We start from the raw sequence: 17,900 nt of genomic DNA on the forward strand, positions 1-17,900 counted from the left end.
TGGTCAAAGGGCTACGAATTCACCATGTGGTTTCTCCAAAATGGCTAAAAAATATTCCCATTTTTATTTCCCATTTAAACATGAGCAAAAAGTAAAGGGAAGAAGAAATAATTGAGGAAACTTTTTAGAAGCAATAGTATAGAAAAACCCACCATTAAAAATGGAACAAAAACCACTCTCAGGTAACCTTGAACTATTTTGAGTGTGAAGACATAAACAAATAATGATGAATGTGAAATTTGAATATGATTTATCTGAGGGAATATCTGTAAAAGTATATTGAATTTATAAAAATATTGGATGTTCAACAAATTTAAAACCTACAGAGAAGTAATGATAATTATTTCCAATATTAACTTGAGGACTTCAGAAATGTTTGGTTATGTAAAAACCCCAAAACATATTTAATATACAGTCGGAAAAATGAAAGAATACCCATGAACGACCATATAAAACACGCTGTATTTTCCTGTCACCGTGTCAGAAAGAAAATTGTCCAGAGCAAGTACATATAATAATAATTATTACATGTACTTGCGCTGGCCAATTTTTTGTATTACACGGTGACAGGAAAATACAGCGTGTTTTATATGTTCGTTCATGGGAATTCTTTCATTTTTCCTACTGTATTTATAATTTCTCTTGAATGAATATTAAATAAAGTCAAAATAATCTACATACTTCACTTAACGGCTTCACTAAGGAAATTTAACAATGAAACGAATATTCCAATAAAAACTAACAAAAAATTATTATAAAAAAATTTTATTACCGGTGATTTCTATTCCGATTCCAAGAGGGGTTGTTTTACCCACATGTCTCCCTACTGCAGAAAACCATTTGTGGTAACTTTGTAAACTTTTCACTTTACTTTAAAAACTGGATGTTAAATAAAATAATTTAGATGTGAATCATCCGCCATTTTATGGTACAAACTATCCACCTTACAGCCACAAGTCGAGTCACGAACATTCCTCTCACTTCAAAGTGGAGAACCTCAAACGACCACAGAACGCGAAAGCATGTCGACCACCAGAGGGCCGCTGCCAATCCAACAACTCCAAAAGATAGTTTTAAATTGGTTTAATGGTGACGTATTGACGTTTTTCTTAAAATATAAGAGAAAGTAGTATTTCTAAATTGAGAATTATCAGAAAATTAGAGAAATTTAATTAAGCGATCAAGAGAAAATAATTTAAAACAAAAATAATTAAAGCGCTAAAAATGATAGTACAACGGGTGAATCGTTACAAATTAAAACGGTATGTAATTGCATATAGTAGAGTCCTTTTTTTTTCTATATTCGTCGTCTGCGGTCTTATAAATTGTAAAATCGCAGATTAAGGATGTACCAGAAAGAACTTTCAACACGAAAAGTTTCAGATTTAAATGATTATTTACCATTTTAATTTTATTATAGTGGTGAATTCTGCATCTGAGACTTTTCAATTTGAGTAAAGAAATAAGGTTACTGTATATTTCTGGAAATCTTTATTACTAGTATAGTAATAAAAATTTTGCCCACACACGGTTTGCTGCCTTTCATTATTGCGTGCAAATCCTTATGAGAAAAGACTATGGTGTTATTTAGCCGCACAGGTAGACCTCATTCCTCGGTTATCCGCAATATATAAAAGAAACGCGACGTTAGATTGCATACTATAATAACACCAATAAAATTTTAAACCTCTGGGTGGTCTCAGAAATACCTGGTCTGACGTAGAGATGCCGCTGGTTGTTTGATCGAAAATTGGTCATCGTTGTTTTACGGTACTGTTATTTTACAGGCCGCAGCCCAACAATATAAAAGCTGAACATATTCTTCACTGGCTGATACTGCTTCTTCGTTTACAATAGTAAAATATTGAGTAGCAGAATTTAAATTCAGCCGTACGAGTACCAAGGCGAGCATCGCAGTAGTCGACCAAATGAGGCGACAGCCTAGAGACAGTGAATTGTATAATCGTTGACTGAAAATGCCTCAGCTAGTATGCTTAAGGCGCATTTTCACGGATCGATCTGGATTGAAAGATTTAGATCGATTTATTAAATCGAAAGGAAATTGAATATGTAAACCAAAAATCGACTTGGGCTTTCGGTGGAGTGAGTCGATTCGACGGAAGTAGAAAGACTGTCAACTTTTCTTGGGCGATTGTCGCCGAATCAATGTCGAACGACTGGAATCGAATGTATAAACACCTCGTCGAACAGAAACACAACGTGCCGAAAGCTGAGTAGAGTACTTCTAGCGTGTATAAAGTTGTTTTTAGTGCGACAAGCTGTAATTTTGGGAAAAAATACCTGAAAAATGGTCAGATGCAGACATGGCAAGATTTTTGGATGCTTATCAAAACTATGATGTATTATGGAATCCACAAACCGAGCTTTATCTCAATCTACAAGCGAGGCGAGCAGCATTGCAAGCAATTCTACAACATATGAATAAACCCAAAATGTCTGAAAATGACTTGAAAAATAAAATCTTTAGTAAAAAAGTTCTTTAAAACGTGCATTATCCATTCTTAGATGATTTCTATAAGCCTCTGGATCTTCCACAACCATTTCTTGGAGTAGGCTTTGTGATGCACCATGAGTATTTCGTCTTAAAATCCACGGTCGGGTCCATCACCTTCGTTTATTTTTCTTCTCGGATTGCATAACAAATTAGTTGCACGCCTACATAAAGAATTTCACTTGACGCCATTTTGTACTACAATTAATTCAAAATTCATCGATTGTCGTGTAAACCTTTTTGCTTTCGGCACAGATAGAATTATGGTCGAACGGTCCAAATCGTTCAACCCAGATCGACCCGTGAAAACGCGCCTATAGCAAACATTTCAAGAAATAAAGTATATTATATATTAGTTAAAAATATGGAGAATGCTCTGTGTGAAGGAATGTAAGATGTGTGCCGCGTTTACACTCGAATAAAAACAGTGTCGTGATTCGTGATGTATTAATTGAACATATAGCAAAGTTTCACAGCAATAAAGCAGAATTTTTGCAGCGTTTCATATTAATGGATAAAACATGAGCCCATCGCTTCACGCCCGAAACCAAAGAAAACTCAAAGCCATGGATTCAAAAGGTACAACTAGCTCCAAAAATGACGGTTTCTTCTACATAAAAGTTCAAGGTCATGGCGTCGGTTTTGGAATGTGCATGGTTTAATTTTCATTGACTATCTTAAAGAAAAACATTAACTGGAAATATTATGCAATGTTCGAGCGAAAAAATCAAGCAACAACGGCAGCAATTAGTTAAAAAAAGGATTTTCATCAAGACAACCAAACAAACCATTGAAGTTTGAATGGCTCATATACCCTATTCGCCAGACATAGCCCTCTCGGATTAGTTCTGTTGAAAAAATTGAAAAAATGGTTTAGTAGATAAACATTTTTCAACCGCGAAGAAGTGATGTCGGCAGTTAATGGGCATTTTGAATTTTGCCAGATACTTCTTGTTCTAAATAGAGTGTCGAACTTACTAAACATCTATGGATAGATAAGAAGGTAGAAGGTAAATACGTATTTAGGACTATTTGGTCGTTAATAACGACCTGTTTGGTTAGGTTAAAAAAATTTTTTTTTTAGTTAATGTAAATAATTGTTGGCAAACTTGCGTGTTTTTCTTTCTGTTCTTTTGGCTGTCCTAAAGAAGCCGAAGGGTTGGTAATTAAACTCCTTCTTTGGCCCTTATTATTTAAATAAAACTATATTTTAGTTCTGATAAATTAAATTTTTAATTCACAATCGATGACTAAGCCATAACAACTTGTTTACAATAACAATATCGCGACCTAGCCCAACGTTATGTCGACATCGAATTTACGTTAATAAATATTGCTCCAGTAGGGATCCTTTCCCAAGTTAATTTACTTCTACGTATTTTACGCATTTCCGTCATACATGCGTATTTATGGTTGCCTTCCACCTTTTTATCTATTTTCTTTTGTATTCACATACACAAACAGAAAAGAAACTAGTAATATAGATTTAAAGAAGAAAGGTCTTGGATCAAACATTACTCACATCTTTTGACTGAAACAAGACGGCAATTCACGAACATCGGTACAACAACATATGAAGAAGAATACGATGAAGACGATGCAATAACATTACAGGAAGTCGAGAATGCAATACGAACTCTAAAAATCGAAACTAATGCGGACCACAAGAAATATCCAATGAATTACTAAAACACAGCCCACAAGTATTCGAGAATTACTAGCGTATGTTTTCACCTTATTCTATAAAGGTCATGACTCATGACTTACCACCGGAGTGGTATTAACAACATATTATACACAGAGTATTAACAACATATTATACACAAAAGGAGATAGAAAAAATTGTTCAAACTATAGGGGGCTTACTGTCATAAAATCGCTCTCAAGACTCTATGGAAAAATAATAAAAATAAAATTGGAAAAGGGATGACAGATGTGGAAAAACAAAATGGCTTTCGTGCAGGCAGATCCTGTATGGATAGCATATTTTCTTTAAAGCAGATTATTGAGAAAAGATTAGCCCACAACCTTTCTACCCATATAGTCTTTATAGATCTGAAAAAGGCATACGATAGTGTACCATTTCCAATGCTCTTGGTAGCAATGGCAAACAACGAATAAGCAAAAAAATATATAGAAGCAGTACAACAACTTTAAAAAATATGACGGTAAACGTTAAAACTGGAAACAAATTACCAAGGGAAATTCCTATTAGTAAGAGTCTATAAAATACATTTAAATGAGGGGCTCTCACTGCGGAGAAGAAAGTGCTGCAATATAGGCATCACAATCGATGACAATCTCTTAATGTGTATAAAAATTCAGTCTTTCTAAATATGGAAAAATAATTTTTCTGTGGGTAACGGTTAAAAAGTTATTCTAATTGTTTTTAAGCAAAAAATCGACTGTTTTTGCAAAATAATTTTACACTATTAAAAATTATTTTTTGTCATTTTTTTTTAATTAAGTTAATAGCACAATTGGACCGCGTTATGTAATAACGGATTAACCGCCAAAAGTCCAAAATCGAGATAATAGTGCCATCTTGCAGCTAGGGTGAAAATCTATGTATAAAAATATGTTTTTTGTACAAAAATTTAAAAAAAGCTGTTTTTAAATGCCTGTATTAAGCGACATTTTTTATTTTCTTAAAAAAAATCCCACACTAGGATTTGTAATATCGAACTAAACGCCAATAATGGTACATAATCCATTGTCATAAACAAAAATCCGCATCTTTGTAAGTGTAATAACGAATCAAGCGCCACGAATAGTCGGTTAATTCTTAATTACAAAACATAACATATTTAGTAACGTTAAAGATATCGAATTAAAAGGTATCCTTTGTAAGGTAACATCAGATTAAGCGCCAAATATGTCTCTTAATCCGGTACTCGGATCTTAACTCATGAATATCTTAAAAAATCATTAACGAATTAAGCGACATTTGATCGAATAACTTTTAAAATATACATTATTTTTAAAAAATTTTAAACACATGTAAAAGTCTATTTACATTTGCATTAATATATTAAATATAGTCGGTTCGCTAAACTCAGACGCAACTGGCTAGATATTTTAGTCGGTAATTTTTTTGTTTTTTATCAATTTTGCAAAAATTGGCAAAATTACTAACTATTTAGTAATTATTAACTATTTAGTAATTATTTTTTGCCAATTTTACTAAAATTGTCAAAATTACCGACTAAAATATCTAGCCAGTTGCGTCTGAGTTTAGCGAACAGACTATATGAAACATGTCAGTACTATATTTTAGAAATAGTACCAAAAACAAATTTAAAATCTTTAAACCGATTTATCTCAAAACTACATTTTGGCGCTTAATCCGCTATTACATAACGCGGTCCAATTCTTCTTCTTTCATAAACTGTCTGAAGTATTACTGTAACCTCATCGTTTTCTGACTTATAGTGTTGCAAACAAAATTAATTTTTGATAAACAAATTACATAAGTTTTAAACTATTTGACCAATTGCTTTGAAGTTTAGAATATAATTTACGCACCAGAAATCTCAGCATTCCGTGTGCCAAGAAAGTTCTAACTTAATTTTTACATAAGTTATAAACATTTATAAAATCTCAAAATTTATGACTTATTTTGCAATTTTCTAAGCAACAAATAAGGATAGACATAATATGCAGCGAACGCCATTTTAAAGTTTTTTATATGATTTATCAGTTTCTTACTTTCAAATTTGTTTAAAATGCTTCACTTTTTAGTAATAGACGAAAAAGCAAAAATTTACCATTTTTTGATATTCATTTGTTTATCACCAAAATCGGCTGCAGGAAACATAAAGTTTATTAATATAGATGTCCACACTACTCAAAAAATTTGGTTTCGGCCTGGAGGGGGATGTGTCACGAGAAAAATCTTATTTTTCTACATATTTATTTAAATTTTATTATTAATTTTAATCATATTTATTTCAGATATTCGGTCCGTGTGGGAGAATATAATTCTAATACTGATATTGACTGTGGTACTGAATTTTGTGGGCTTCCTGCTCAAGACGTTTCACTGAGTCATGTTGTGGTACATCCCAATTATGAAAAACAAAACTTCCAAAATAATATCGCTTTGCTTGTATTAAGAACACCAGTCAACTTTACGGGTAAGTTAGTCACTTTTGGTTTGCTCGCCCTTATAAACATCTTTGAAGTATTTGTTGTTATTGTCAAATATTATCATTATTTTTGAATTAGAAATAGGCCTCATGGGGAGGCCTTTGTCCAGGAGTGGATGCAAACAGGCCAAAGAAGAAGAAAAAGATAATGGGAGCATTCCAAAATAACACTTCTTGATGTTTAATGAAACCTCATCATGTGGAGTTGGCAAAAAATACTGAAAGAGAATCAGAAATACAAATGGTGAAAAAATCCTGCTACAGAAAAATTTTAGTTCTCGAAAAACGTTCCTTAACCTAATAAGACAAAAAAAAATTCAAGAATTTATAATTGATTATGCAGAATTGATAATTGAAGATGCACTACGATTAGGGTTTAGATGCACTACGAAGATTATAGGTTGTGAAAAGTAATTATAGTATTAGTGATGGTATCATTGTATAAAAATAAAGGGACATTCAGGTCTCTAAGAGTAATAGAGGGATAAAGGACCCCGCAGAAACCTTATGGGAAATGTCCCTTTGTCAAATGCTCTAAAACTTTGGGTTCTGGTAGTCCTTGATGTGTAGAACGAAATACTTAATGGGCGCGTTGCTCCAAAAAATCATGGTTTTAAAATATAAGCCTCTGAAGTTACAGGTACAGTGAGGACGTTTGAGTTGGAATAAATTCATTTTCTCGAGAACAGGTGACTCTGGAGATAAATTACGAATCAGGTCGATTTTTATTTTTAAATTATAATTTTTTGCCATATACATATTATATCATACTAGCGACGTCATCCATTTGGGCGTGATGACGCAATCGATGACTTTTTTAAATAAGGATAGGGGTCGTGTGATAGCTCATTTGACAGGTTATTCAACTCTTTATTCATTAATATAAACTCTAAAATAATTATTTATACAGGGTGCCTAATATTTTTTTTTAATTAAAATAATTGAGACACAAAGAAAAATGTATATAATTTATATAATTCTAAATACATTTTACTGTTGTCCTAAAACAGGAAAAAATATTTATTTGATAAATAAATATTGTTTTTCGAATAAATTCAATATTAAAGCTGCCACCCACCTGCGTCTTAGCTAGGGATGGCGGTTTTTGACCAAACACCGGTTTTCGGTTATACCTTTTTTTTGCTTACGGTTTAACCTGGCGGTTATAACCGGCCAAAAAAAAACGGTTTTCGGTTTTTTTTTTTAATCCAATAGGTTACAATGTTACATTTACAATGCACTTTAGTTTGCGATACTCCACTCGACTCGATACTCGATATAAATGTGATCAAAATTAGTACTATCGAAAGAACATCAATATCAATATAAATAAAACAAAATTTTTAATAAAACCATTTTATTTTAGTCTATTAATTAATATATTTATTTATTATTTTATTATTACTATATATTTATTGATTACTATCAAATATAATATAGTGTAAGATTAATATATACATATTGCAATAATATACAATTTAACCCAACCATTTCAACTTATAAAAAATTTCCCAGACTCTTTTAAATAGGATTTAAAAAAAATAATATCAACATAAATATTTTACTTAAAAATAAATTGGATAAAGCAATTTATCTTTTAATTTTACTACCATCAAAAAAACATTATCATCTATACCTTTTAACACGTTTGTATATTTGTAAATATTAGGTACATTTTTACTCATTTAATACTTCCTGTATGGGTGTATCGTTTTGAAAACGTAGGGAAATCCTTGGAGATTCGTATTCGTAATCGGTAATTCAATATTCATAGTCAGAACATTATTTTGGTAATCGGAAAAAGTCGTTCACCCACTTTCAATGTCAAGAGTCAAGTGTGAAAAATAAATGATGCTTGCGTCTAGTTCGACCAAATCACTTCTTATGTAAATATTATGATTACAAATACCTTTTCAACGAAATATTACAGTAAAACTTGATTGTTTCTGGCTGATGTGAGTTTGCACTTTCAGTTTGCTTATGTTTCTGTATTTATAAAATAAAATTTGAATTATGGTTTTGTTTGGAATAATTACTTGATAATAATAATTATGATTGGAATCCAAAATAATACCTAACCTAATCCTAATCACCGTAAAAACCTAATAACCGGTTTTTACTTTAAAAAGAAAAAACCGGTTATAACCGGGACAAAAAAAACAACCGGTAAAACTGGTTATTGCGAAGTAAAAAACCGGTTTTAGGTTTAAACTGGTAGGTTTTTCCCATCCCTAGTCTTAGCAGTTTGAACATTTAATTTAAGCGAAAAGTTAAAATGTTAACGGGATATGCTATGTATGTGATCTGTTTAAAATTCCCTTATTGGTTAACCTTCCGATGACCAACCTTTTTTTGTTACACGGATGACCAAGGGGGGAAAATGACCCCAGGTCAAAAATGTCAAAAATGACAATTAACAAAAAAATTAAGTTTTTTTTTATTTTTATTTTTTTATGGCATGGACTTTATGTCATTCAGCCAATCACAACATGAGTATTAGTGTCATGTGTAATGTGTATGTTGAGTAAGTGTCTTGTTACTTTGCAAAGTCGACGTCATTAGCTTATAACTACTTGGAATTACACATAATAGACGGTATTTTACTAAACATCAACTTCAGAATATTTTTTTTATTCGTAAAATATAGGGAATTTTTTTATTTCAAAATATGAGGATATCCAGAATGATATTAAAGTCAAATAAAAAAATAATGAGTTAAAAATTGAAAATAGTTTTGAATTTATTAAAGAACAACATACGCTGGGGTCACAATTTCCCCCGCTTGGTCATCCGAAGGTTAACAATCAGTGGGTACCCATCATCGTCTCGTGAAATTCAAGTACAATTAGTTAGTTATCGCACTTTGTTTTGAATAATGCGTATTTATTTCTACGTGATATAACCGAGTTCTTGTTCAGGATGTTTCCGAAGCAACTAGTACCTCACCAAGAAGACGAAAGTCCTGATAAACGTGGTAGATGCTGCAATTGTTACACTGAACAAGTCGTATACGCCTATGAAATGTTCAAAATGTAGTGCATTCACTTTTAAACGATATTCTAAATCTAATATTTTATGTACAAATTGTAATGATCAACTAAATTGTACAAAAAAGTTTTTTTACAATTTATTAAAGTTAATAAAACTGTTTTATTTATTGACAAAATAAATAACGATACAGTTAATAAATAAATAAAAAAATATGAAAAAAATTTTTTAAGAAACGCTTTTCTTTAGTTACGAATGCCTAAAATTAAAAATATTATAAAAGATCAACTAAAAAGCAAAAAATAAAAAAAATTGAAAAATCTAACACATTCGTTAAAGAAAAGTGTGGCGCGTCTTCATCGAATAAACGGTTTTCGCCCCATGCTTTTCTTTAACGAATGTGTTAGATTTTTCAATTTTTTTTATTTTTTGCTTTTTAGTTGATCTTTTATGTTTTTAATTTTAGGCACTCGTAACTAAAGAAAAGCGTTTCTTTTTTCATATTTTTTTATTTTTTACTTTTTAGTCTTACACTTTTCAAACATTAAAATATATCGTCATGTTTATTAAAGTATGTATAAAGCATATGATATAGGTAAAAACATGAAAAGTAGTCGGAATCAGCAAAAAATTTGAAATTTTATTACATAACGTAAACAATTTTAACGTAAAAAGTGAAATTATGTATAGCTCATATAACTAGCTACAATCTGTAAAAGTTTCAAGTTTCTTCATTGTAAAAAACAAGAGATTTTAACAATTTTCCGTTAAAATCGTTTTTTTATTTAGACAATTAATAAACATAAACAATTTTTTATTAATTATTCGTGTATTGTTTCCGCGAATGCATATGTCTGCAAAATTTTAGTCATTTGCATTGAGCAAAAAGTAGTCAAATTAACGTCCAAAGATTTGACCCAAACGATTGAACTAAAGAAAAGCGTTTAATTAGTACGCGCCAAAACGAATGCGTTAATGTTAATTGTAGCACAAAACCTCTCTACCGGTGGTTTTTCTAAAACTACGATAAAAACAGGAATTTTTTTAATTCGAGGTTTGGTTGAACGATGGCTTAGTTAGACCAGGGCGGATCTGTAAAAATATTAGTACATTTGGACGTTGAGAGGTGACTCAAATTTTTTTGCAGAAATTGCTTGAAAATAAATCAAATAATAATATTTGAGTTATCCTCCCTCTCAAAAAGGTCCGGAACATTGTTTAAATAAACAAAATGTCAAAAAATTAAGGAAAAATTCGATTTTTTTCTTGGTTTTTTGATTATAACTTTAAAAGTATTCATTTCCGAGAAAAGTTGTACTGACATAAAAGTTGCGTCATTAAATTTCCTATAATATAGAATTAGTTAAAAATTTAAGAAATACTCACAATTGTTGCAAAATAGCCATAATTTTGAAAAAAACATACAAAAACAAGTATCCGCATTTTACGTTTTCAACCATTTATGCTACACTTAGGACCTTCATATTTCACCTTGAAAAATTTTATGATACAGTAAAACAATACTGTAAATTTCATTAAGATCGGTTCAATAGATTTTGCAAAATAAATTTTGCAATCCAGCTTTCGTAAAAAAAATTCATTTTTTCAAAATCATACAGGACTGAAAATAAAGCAGATAGCAAGTTGAAAATTTTTTTGCACATAGAAGTGTACTGTACCATTCATTTGCAATTTTGCAAAATTAAAATCGCTTAACACCACGGCGTCAGGAATTTTTTTAAATAAGCATTAATTATTGGTGCTACGCGCAGGACAGCGGATAGGTTGCTCTGATTGGGCATTTCAATGACCTTTTATAATGATTGATACATTTTAATTTTTATGACATTTTGATATAAATAAATAAATTTGTTTATTGCAAAATAAAAACACATACTCTATCCTTTGAAATAACACTTTTATTAGCAAAAACTTTCTTTGTTCTTATATTTTAACTTAAATAATAAAAGTTTATTATTTTTAAACATATTCAATTGTTTAAACAATATTTCACAAATAATAATAAAATTAGTTTGGTTTTTGTGGAATTAAAATATTAAAATACAACAAAATATAGAGTAAGAAAGTAATATATTAGATAAAGATTAGAAGAAATTTTGGTGGAAATCAACCTGTGTGAATCGAACACAGCTGTCATGCGCGTAGCACCAAAAATTATTGTTTATTTCAAAAAATTTCTGACGCCGTGGTAATTAATCGATTTTAATTTTGAAAATTGCAAATGAAAGGTAGAGTACATTTCTATAAGCAAAAAAAAATTCAACTTGCTATCTGCTTTACTTTCAGTTCTGTAACATTTTGAAAAAATGAATTTTTTTGCGAAAGCTGTATTGCAAAATTTATTTTGCAAAATCTATTGAACCGATCTTAATGAAATTTACAGTATTGTTTTACTGTATCATAAAGTTTTTCAGGGAGAAATATGAAGCTCCTAAGTGTAGCATAAATGGTTGAAAAACGTAAAATGCGAATACTTGTTTTTGTATGGTTTTTTCGCAATTATTGCTATTTTGCAACTAGGGTTACTATTTTTTAAATTTTTAACCAATTTTATATTGTAGTAAATTGAATTACGCAAAATAAAAATGTGTGTACCATTTTTATATATTCGGCTGCAATACGAAGGAAAAACAATCTTACTTTTTAATTAGAATAAGGAGTGCAGCCAGTCCCTTTAACTGCAGTTTTCTGCTCTTATTGGAGCGTCATCAGAAGGAACGTAGGCACTGTTCTCCTTAATCCAATCAAATCGCATCGAAATGTTTTCCCAAATATTGCAGCCAAAATGATGGTAATGGGTGGCTAGCGCCATCTGGCCGTAAAAATACGAAGCAAGTTTTCAATCCTAATAGCAAATAATTAATATTGAAAAATATCAAAAATTACTAAAAGATTTTTAATTACGCAACTTTTATGTCAGTACAACTTTTCTCGGAAATGAATACTTTTAAAGTTATAATCAAAAAACAAAGAAAAAAATCGAATTTTTCCTTCAATTTTTGACATTTTGATTATTTAAACAATGTTCCGGACCTTTTTGAGAGGGAAGATAACTCAAATATTATTATTTGATTTATTTTCAAGCAATTTCTGCAAAAAAATTTGAGTCACCTCTCAACGTCCATCTCAAAACAGATCCGCCCTGGACTAAGTGTGGAAACCTCGTTTCTCATTGTACAGAAATTTTACATGAGTGACTTTAAACTGAATTTCTGCATACTCTAACCCAAAATATAATATATGAAAAATGTGTGTGTAATGATCTAAACATACTCAGAATCAAAAATATGTAAACATAGTTTTTTTTGTTTTAAGTTATAGCATGCAGAAATTAACTTTAAAGTCTCTCCTGTAAAATGAGATACGAGGTTTTCACACAAAGCTATCGATTTGTTTCGTATCATATTAAAATTTGACACGAATAATAGCAGGGCAAAGTATGCTAAATTTGCAGTCACTCGAGCGTTATGGTGACCTATTGGGTTGTGATTATTAGGTTCTAAAACCAAAAAAAGTTAAGTAAAATTTTCCATTTTAGTAGGAACTTTCCAATTTTTAATTTAATTTTCCGTTTCCAACAATCGTTTTTTCCGATTATAGCGCCATCTATCCATAGCTTGAAAAAGTGTCTTGAATAAAAGTTGCCTATTTTTACGTAAAGAATCCAAATCTGCAATAAAAATTTGGGGCTTCCATTTAGATTTTAAAGTAACCTCCAACCGCACCTCCGTGGGTGGCCATGTTTGATACCATTCGATAGATTTTTCAAAAACATAATGAAATTGTATTTTGCAGTTTTTAGGTCTGATGTTTATTTTGCAAAATATCGCGGGTTTGAATTTAAAATTTTAAATTTACCCCTCATGTTTGGTTCCTTTCAATCGATTTTTGAAAAATATTGAAGACGCATTTTTTAGTTTTTCGATCTGACGTTCATTTCGCGAAATATTCGTTTTTTTTTTTTGTGAAATTTTTTGATTCACGCATTTCCTTACGCCCCGCTCAAATCGTCAGATTTTTGAAATATACACTCTTTTGCATGTACTTAACTTAGATTTTTTTTCGGGCCCCCCATAACGAACTTCCCTGTGTTAAGAGCCAATATATGGCAGAGCTACATCTGCAGGGTACCAGGTTTTTCCCCATATGATAATCTGACGCGCTCAAGTAACTGCAAAAATCCCCGCTTGGGCTCCCCTACTGTCGTTCAAAATTTGAAATTTCATTGTTTATCTATGAAGCATAACGTAAACAATTAACGTAAAAAGTGGACATTATGTATAGTTCATATCATAGCTACAAAAGGTAAAAGTTTCAAGTTTCTACATTGTAAAAAACAAGAAAATTTAAGCATTTTCCATTAAAATCGTTTTTTTTATTTAAACAATTAATAACCATAAAAAAAATTTATTGACTATTCGTGTATTGTTCCCGCAAATACGTATGTCTGGAAATTTTCATTCATTTGCATTGAAGAAAAGGCAGTCAAATTAACGTCTAAAGATTTGATGCAAACTATTGAACTAAATAAAAGCGTTTAAAAAAGGTGTCGAAAATAATAAGTAACTAAGATTTTTAAAAGCGCCCGGCCGAAGGTTAAATTTATCCCTTTAAGCCAGCCATTTTAACAAAGTCTATTATGGCCTGAGATGATCTTTCATAACGTTCATAATGTTCATAATGATGATAACATCATCATAAAGGGAAAATTCCTTAGTGTATCTATTCAAACATAACGTAATTATATATAATTATTGGGATGTATAAACATATAAGCATAAAATAGGAAGCAATATAATATACGATATGCTTCAATTACTTTGATCGAAACTGATATGAGATTCCCACACTTTTCACATAGTTTAATACAATTGCTTCCGGAAATTCATTTATATACAATATATTTAGTATTGTTGTTAACGCATTCAATTTTAATTTTGGGTTTACTAACCGAACGATATCAACTGTTAAATATGTTGCGTTTAAAAATTTGTGAAGAATAATTAAAAGTATTTATACAACCGATAAAAGAGTAAATAGTTACACTCCAATTATTTATTTTCTTAAAATGTGAAACAAGTTTTCACTCAAGGGGAAAGGCGCAAAATTGTTTTTTAAATGTATTCAGTTTTTCCGAATCCTGAGAAAGCTGATAAGTATTTTTGAAAAATTTAAACACACTATGAAAGATTACGTTATTACGAGAATAAAGTGCAGAAAGTCCCTCAGAATAAATAAAAAGAATGTGTGTGTACTTTGTACGCACGTAAGGAATTACACTTCTATTATATGATTTCAAAGAAACCAACACTTTAAACAGTTTATTTATATTTTGTTTAAATATTAAACTAATTTTAATACTTACTACTTTCCAAAAAATTTTATTCAAACAATACCAAAAATTAAAAAAATAAAAGAAGAAAACACACACAACCGCATTGAAAAATGCCACGAAGAAACAGTGATATCTAACAATTGTTGGCAAAAATTTTAACTAACTACTTATTTTCTGAAAAAAAAAATTTATATAATAAATTTACTTACAATCATAAAATGTATAAAAAAAAATAAAAATAAAAATTGGCATTGGGGATCCAACCCGTGTATATTACGGTCATTAGGTTGTGAATCAAGGCATGTTAAAATTCAGTCATCTAGACACACCAACTGAACCTTTTAAACTTTTTGACAGTTTCTTATTTTCTGAATTTATTCAAATTAGTTTGATTTTAGTGGAATTAAAATATTAAAATACAGAAAACATAGAGTAAGAAAATAATATATTAGATGAAGATTGGTAGAAATTTTGTTGGTAATCAAATTATATAAATCGAAGCATTACGTACTACATTTTACATTTTCCAAATAGGCAGGTAATTTTTTATTACGATACTTAAATATTTACAATTAATTACCTACCTGTTTACAATTAATTACCTACCACTACAATAATTATAAACTTAATTTTGTCTCTCAAAACAGATTTTAGGGACCTCCTATTTAAGATTTTAAAGTAACCCTCCACCCCATCTCCGTGGGTGGTCGTGTTTGATGCCATCCGATAGATTAAAAAAAAATATTGAACACGTATTTTTCCTATTTAAAATTTTAAAGCTACTTCCACCCCTCTTCGTGGAGGGTCGTGTTTGGTATCATTGGATAGATTTTTGAAAAATATTGAACACGTATTCAGTTTTTTGATTTGACGTTCATTTCGCGAAATATTCGCTTTTTTGTGAAGCTTTGTGACTCGCCCATTTCCTTATGCCCCGCTCAAATCGTCAGATTTTAGTCCTGCATGTACTTAGCTTACCTTATCTTAATCTGACGATTTCGAGGTTTTCGAAAGATAGATATTTTTTTCGGATCCTCCTTAGCGAAGTGTCCTGTATTAAAATTCCATATTATATCGTAGGGGTACATTTACAGGGTACAAGGTTTCTCCCCATGTGATATTCTGACACGCTCGAGTACTTAACTGCAAAAATTCCCGCTTGGGCTCCCCTACCAATAGGTTTGTTTTATAAAATTTTAAGTATTTGAATAATTGTATACCTACACTGTATTTACGTTAATCACCTCATGGTGGATGTGGTAATTTTTTAATAAAACAAATTAATATCAATTATAACATCCTTTAATCCATATTACTGTGGATTAGGGTGGTGCGAAAAAGTCAAGTTGATAATTTCGTGTCGCTATAGTGCGGAAAAGTTGCGATTGGTAATTACAAGAAAAACAGAAAAATAATTATTCAAATCGGACTTTATCTTCCGATCCCGCAACAGGCCTAAAGATTATGAAAAAAATAAAATCTTACCTTTTTTCAAAAAAAAAAAAATTTATTTATCCTTAGTATTTTATTTATCGCTATAGTAAAATTTATTTACAGTTTGCATGGTAGAGAAATAAAAAAAATAAATTTACGCATTTAATCAATATCTTCCGATCCCGCAAGGTCAATCAAAATCTGTAAAAAATTGAAATTTTTGATGATTTTGATAAATTAAAAAACATTAAGTTATCTCATTTTTCTGTTACATTGTGAAGCTCTTCGCTTGTTTAGATATTGTAGGACAATATTTAAACAACCCAGAACTCAAAACGAGGGGGTGGATGCAGTTCTAGCTCCGCACGCACCCCTCTCTCCAACCAACCAATGAGTGTGTGTTTTTTACATTATTTACATATGTACATTTCTTTTTTATCTGTTTGTATCCAGCTCTTAAACATCAACATTATATTGTGATTTCTTGGTAAAATCTGGCAGCATGGACCTTGATCTAAATGTTTTCCTGATGAATCCATCTGTTGATTGGGGCCCACAACATACATTAGCATTAGACGATGCTTCCGTGGCCAACTTTAGATACCGCTCGTCAGCTTGCATGTAGCAGGGATAGTTTTCTACATTCCAGTCTGGCATGTCTCCCGATGTAATGCAAGAAGTTATATCTTCATTTGAAACTCTTCGAAGATCTGGTGGAGAAGATAGTTTTGTAACATTCCAGTCTATTATTTCAGTGCAGTCCTGTGCTTGAAAATTTAAAGTAGGAGAGATGAAATTTCTAATAATTTTGCCCTTGGCTTTAGTCTGTCCGGCTTTTAACACTCTCGAAGAGTTTCAAATGAAGATATAACTCCTTGTATTACATCGGGCTACGTGTCAGACTGGAATGTACAAAACTATCCCTGCCACAAGCCAGCTGATGAGCGGTGTCGAAAGTTGGTCATTGAAGCATCGTCTAATGCTAATATATGTGGATCTCAATCAAGAGATAGATGCATCAAGACAACACTTAAATCAAGGTCCATGCTGCCAGATTTTAACAAGAAATCACAATGCAAAGTTGGTGTTTGAGAGCTGGACACAAACGGATAAAAAAGAAATGTACGTATGTAAATAATGTAAAAAACACACACTCATTGGTTGGTTGGAGAGAAGAGTGCGTGTGGAGCTAGAAGTGCAACCACCCCCTCGTTGTGAGTTCTGGGTCGTTTAAATATTGTCATACAATATCTAAACAAGCGAAGAGCTTCACAATGTAACAGAAAAGTGAGATAACTAAATGTTTTTTAATTTTTCAAATTCATCAAAAATTTCAAATTTTTATAGATTTTGATTGACCTTGCGGGATCGGAAAATATCCGTTAAATGCGTAAAACAATTTTTTTAGTACTCAACCATGCAAAGTGTAAATAAGTTGTACTATAGCCATAAATAAAACGTA

At 30.9% G+C, this 17,900-nt stretch overlaps 1 protein-coding gene across 1 annotated transcript in view; it reads left to right on the top strand.

The window, feature by feature from the left end:
- Positions 1 to 17,900, top strand: part of LOC114331067 (phenoloxidase-activating factor 3-like) — a 93,350-nt gene that overhangs the window by 69,709 nt on the left and 5,741 nt on the right. The window contains exon 5 of the mRNA XM_028280540.2: positions 6,467 to 6,648. Within this exon, the coding sequence (XP_028136341.1) occupies positions 6,467 to 6,648 (182 nt within the window). The remainder of the gene's footprint in view (positions 1 to 6,466; positions 6,649 to 17,900) is intronic.

Source organism: Diabrotica virgifera, chromosome 2, assembly GCF_917563875.1.
Source record: "Diabrotica virgifera virgifera chromosome 2, PGI_DIABVI_V3a".
In the NCBI taxonomy this organism is placed as follows: Eukaryota; Metazoa; Arthropoda; class Insecta; order Coleoptera; family Chrysomelidae; genus Diabrotica; species Diabrotica virgifera.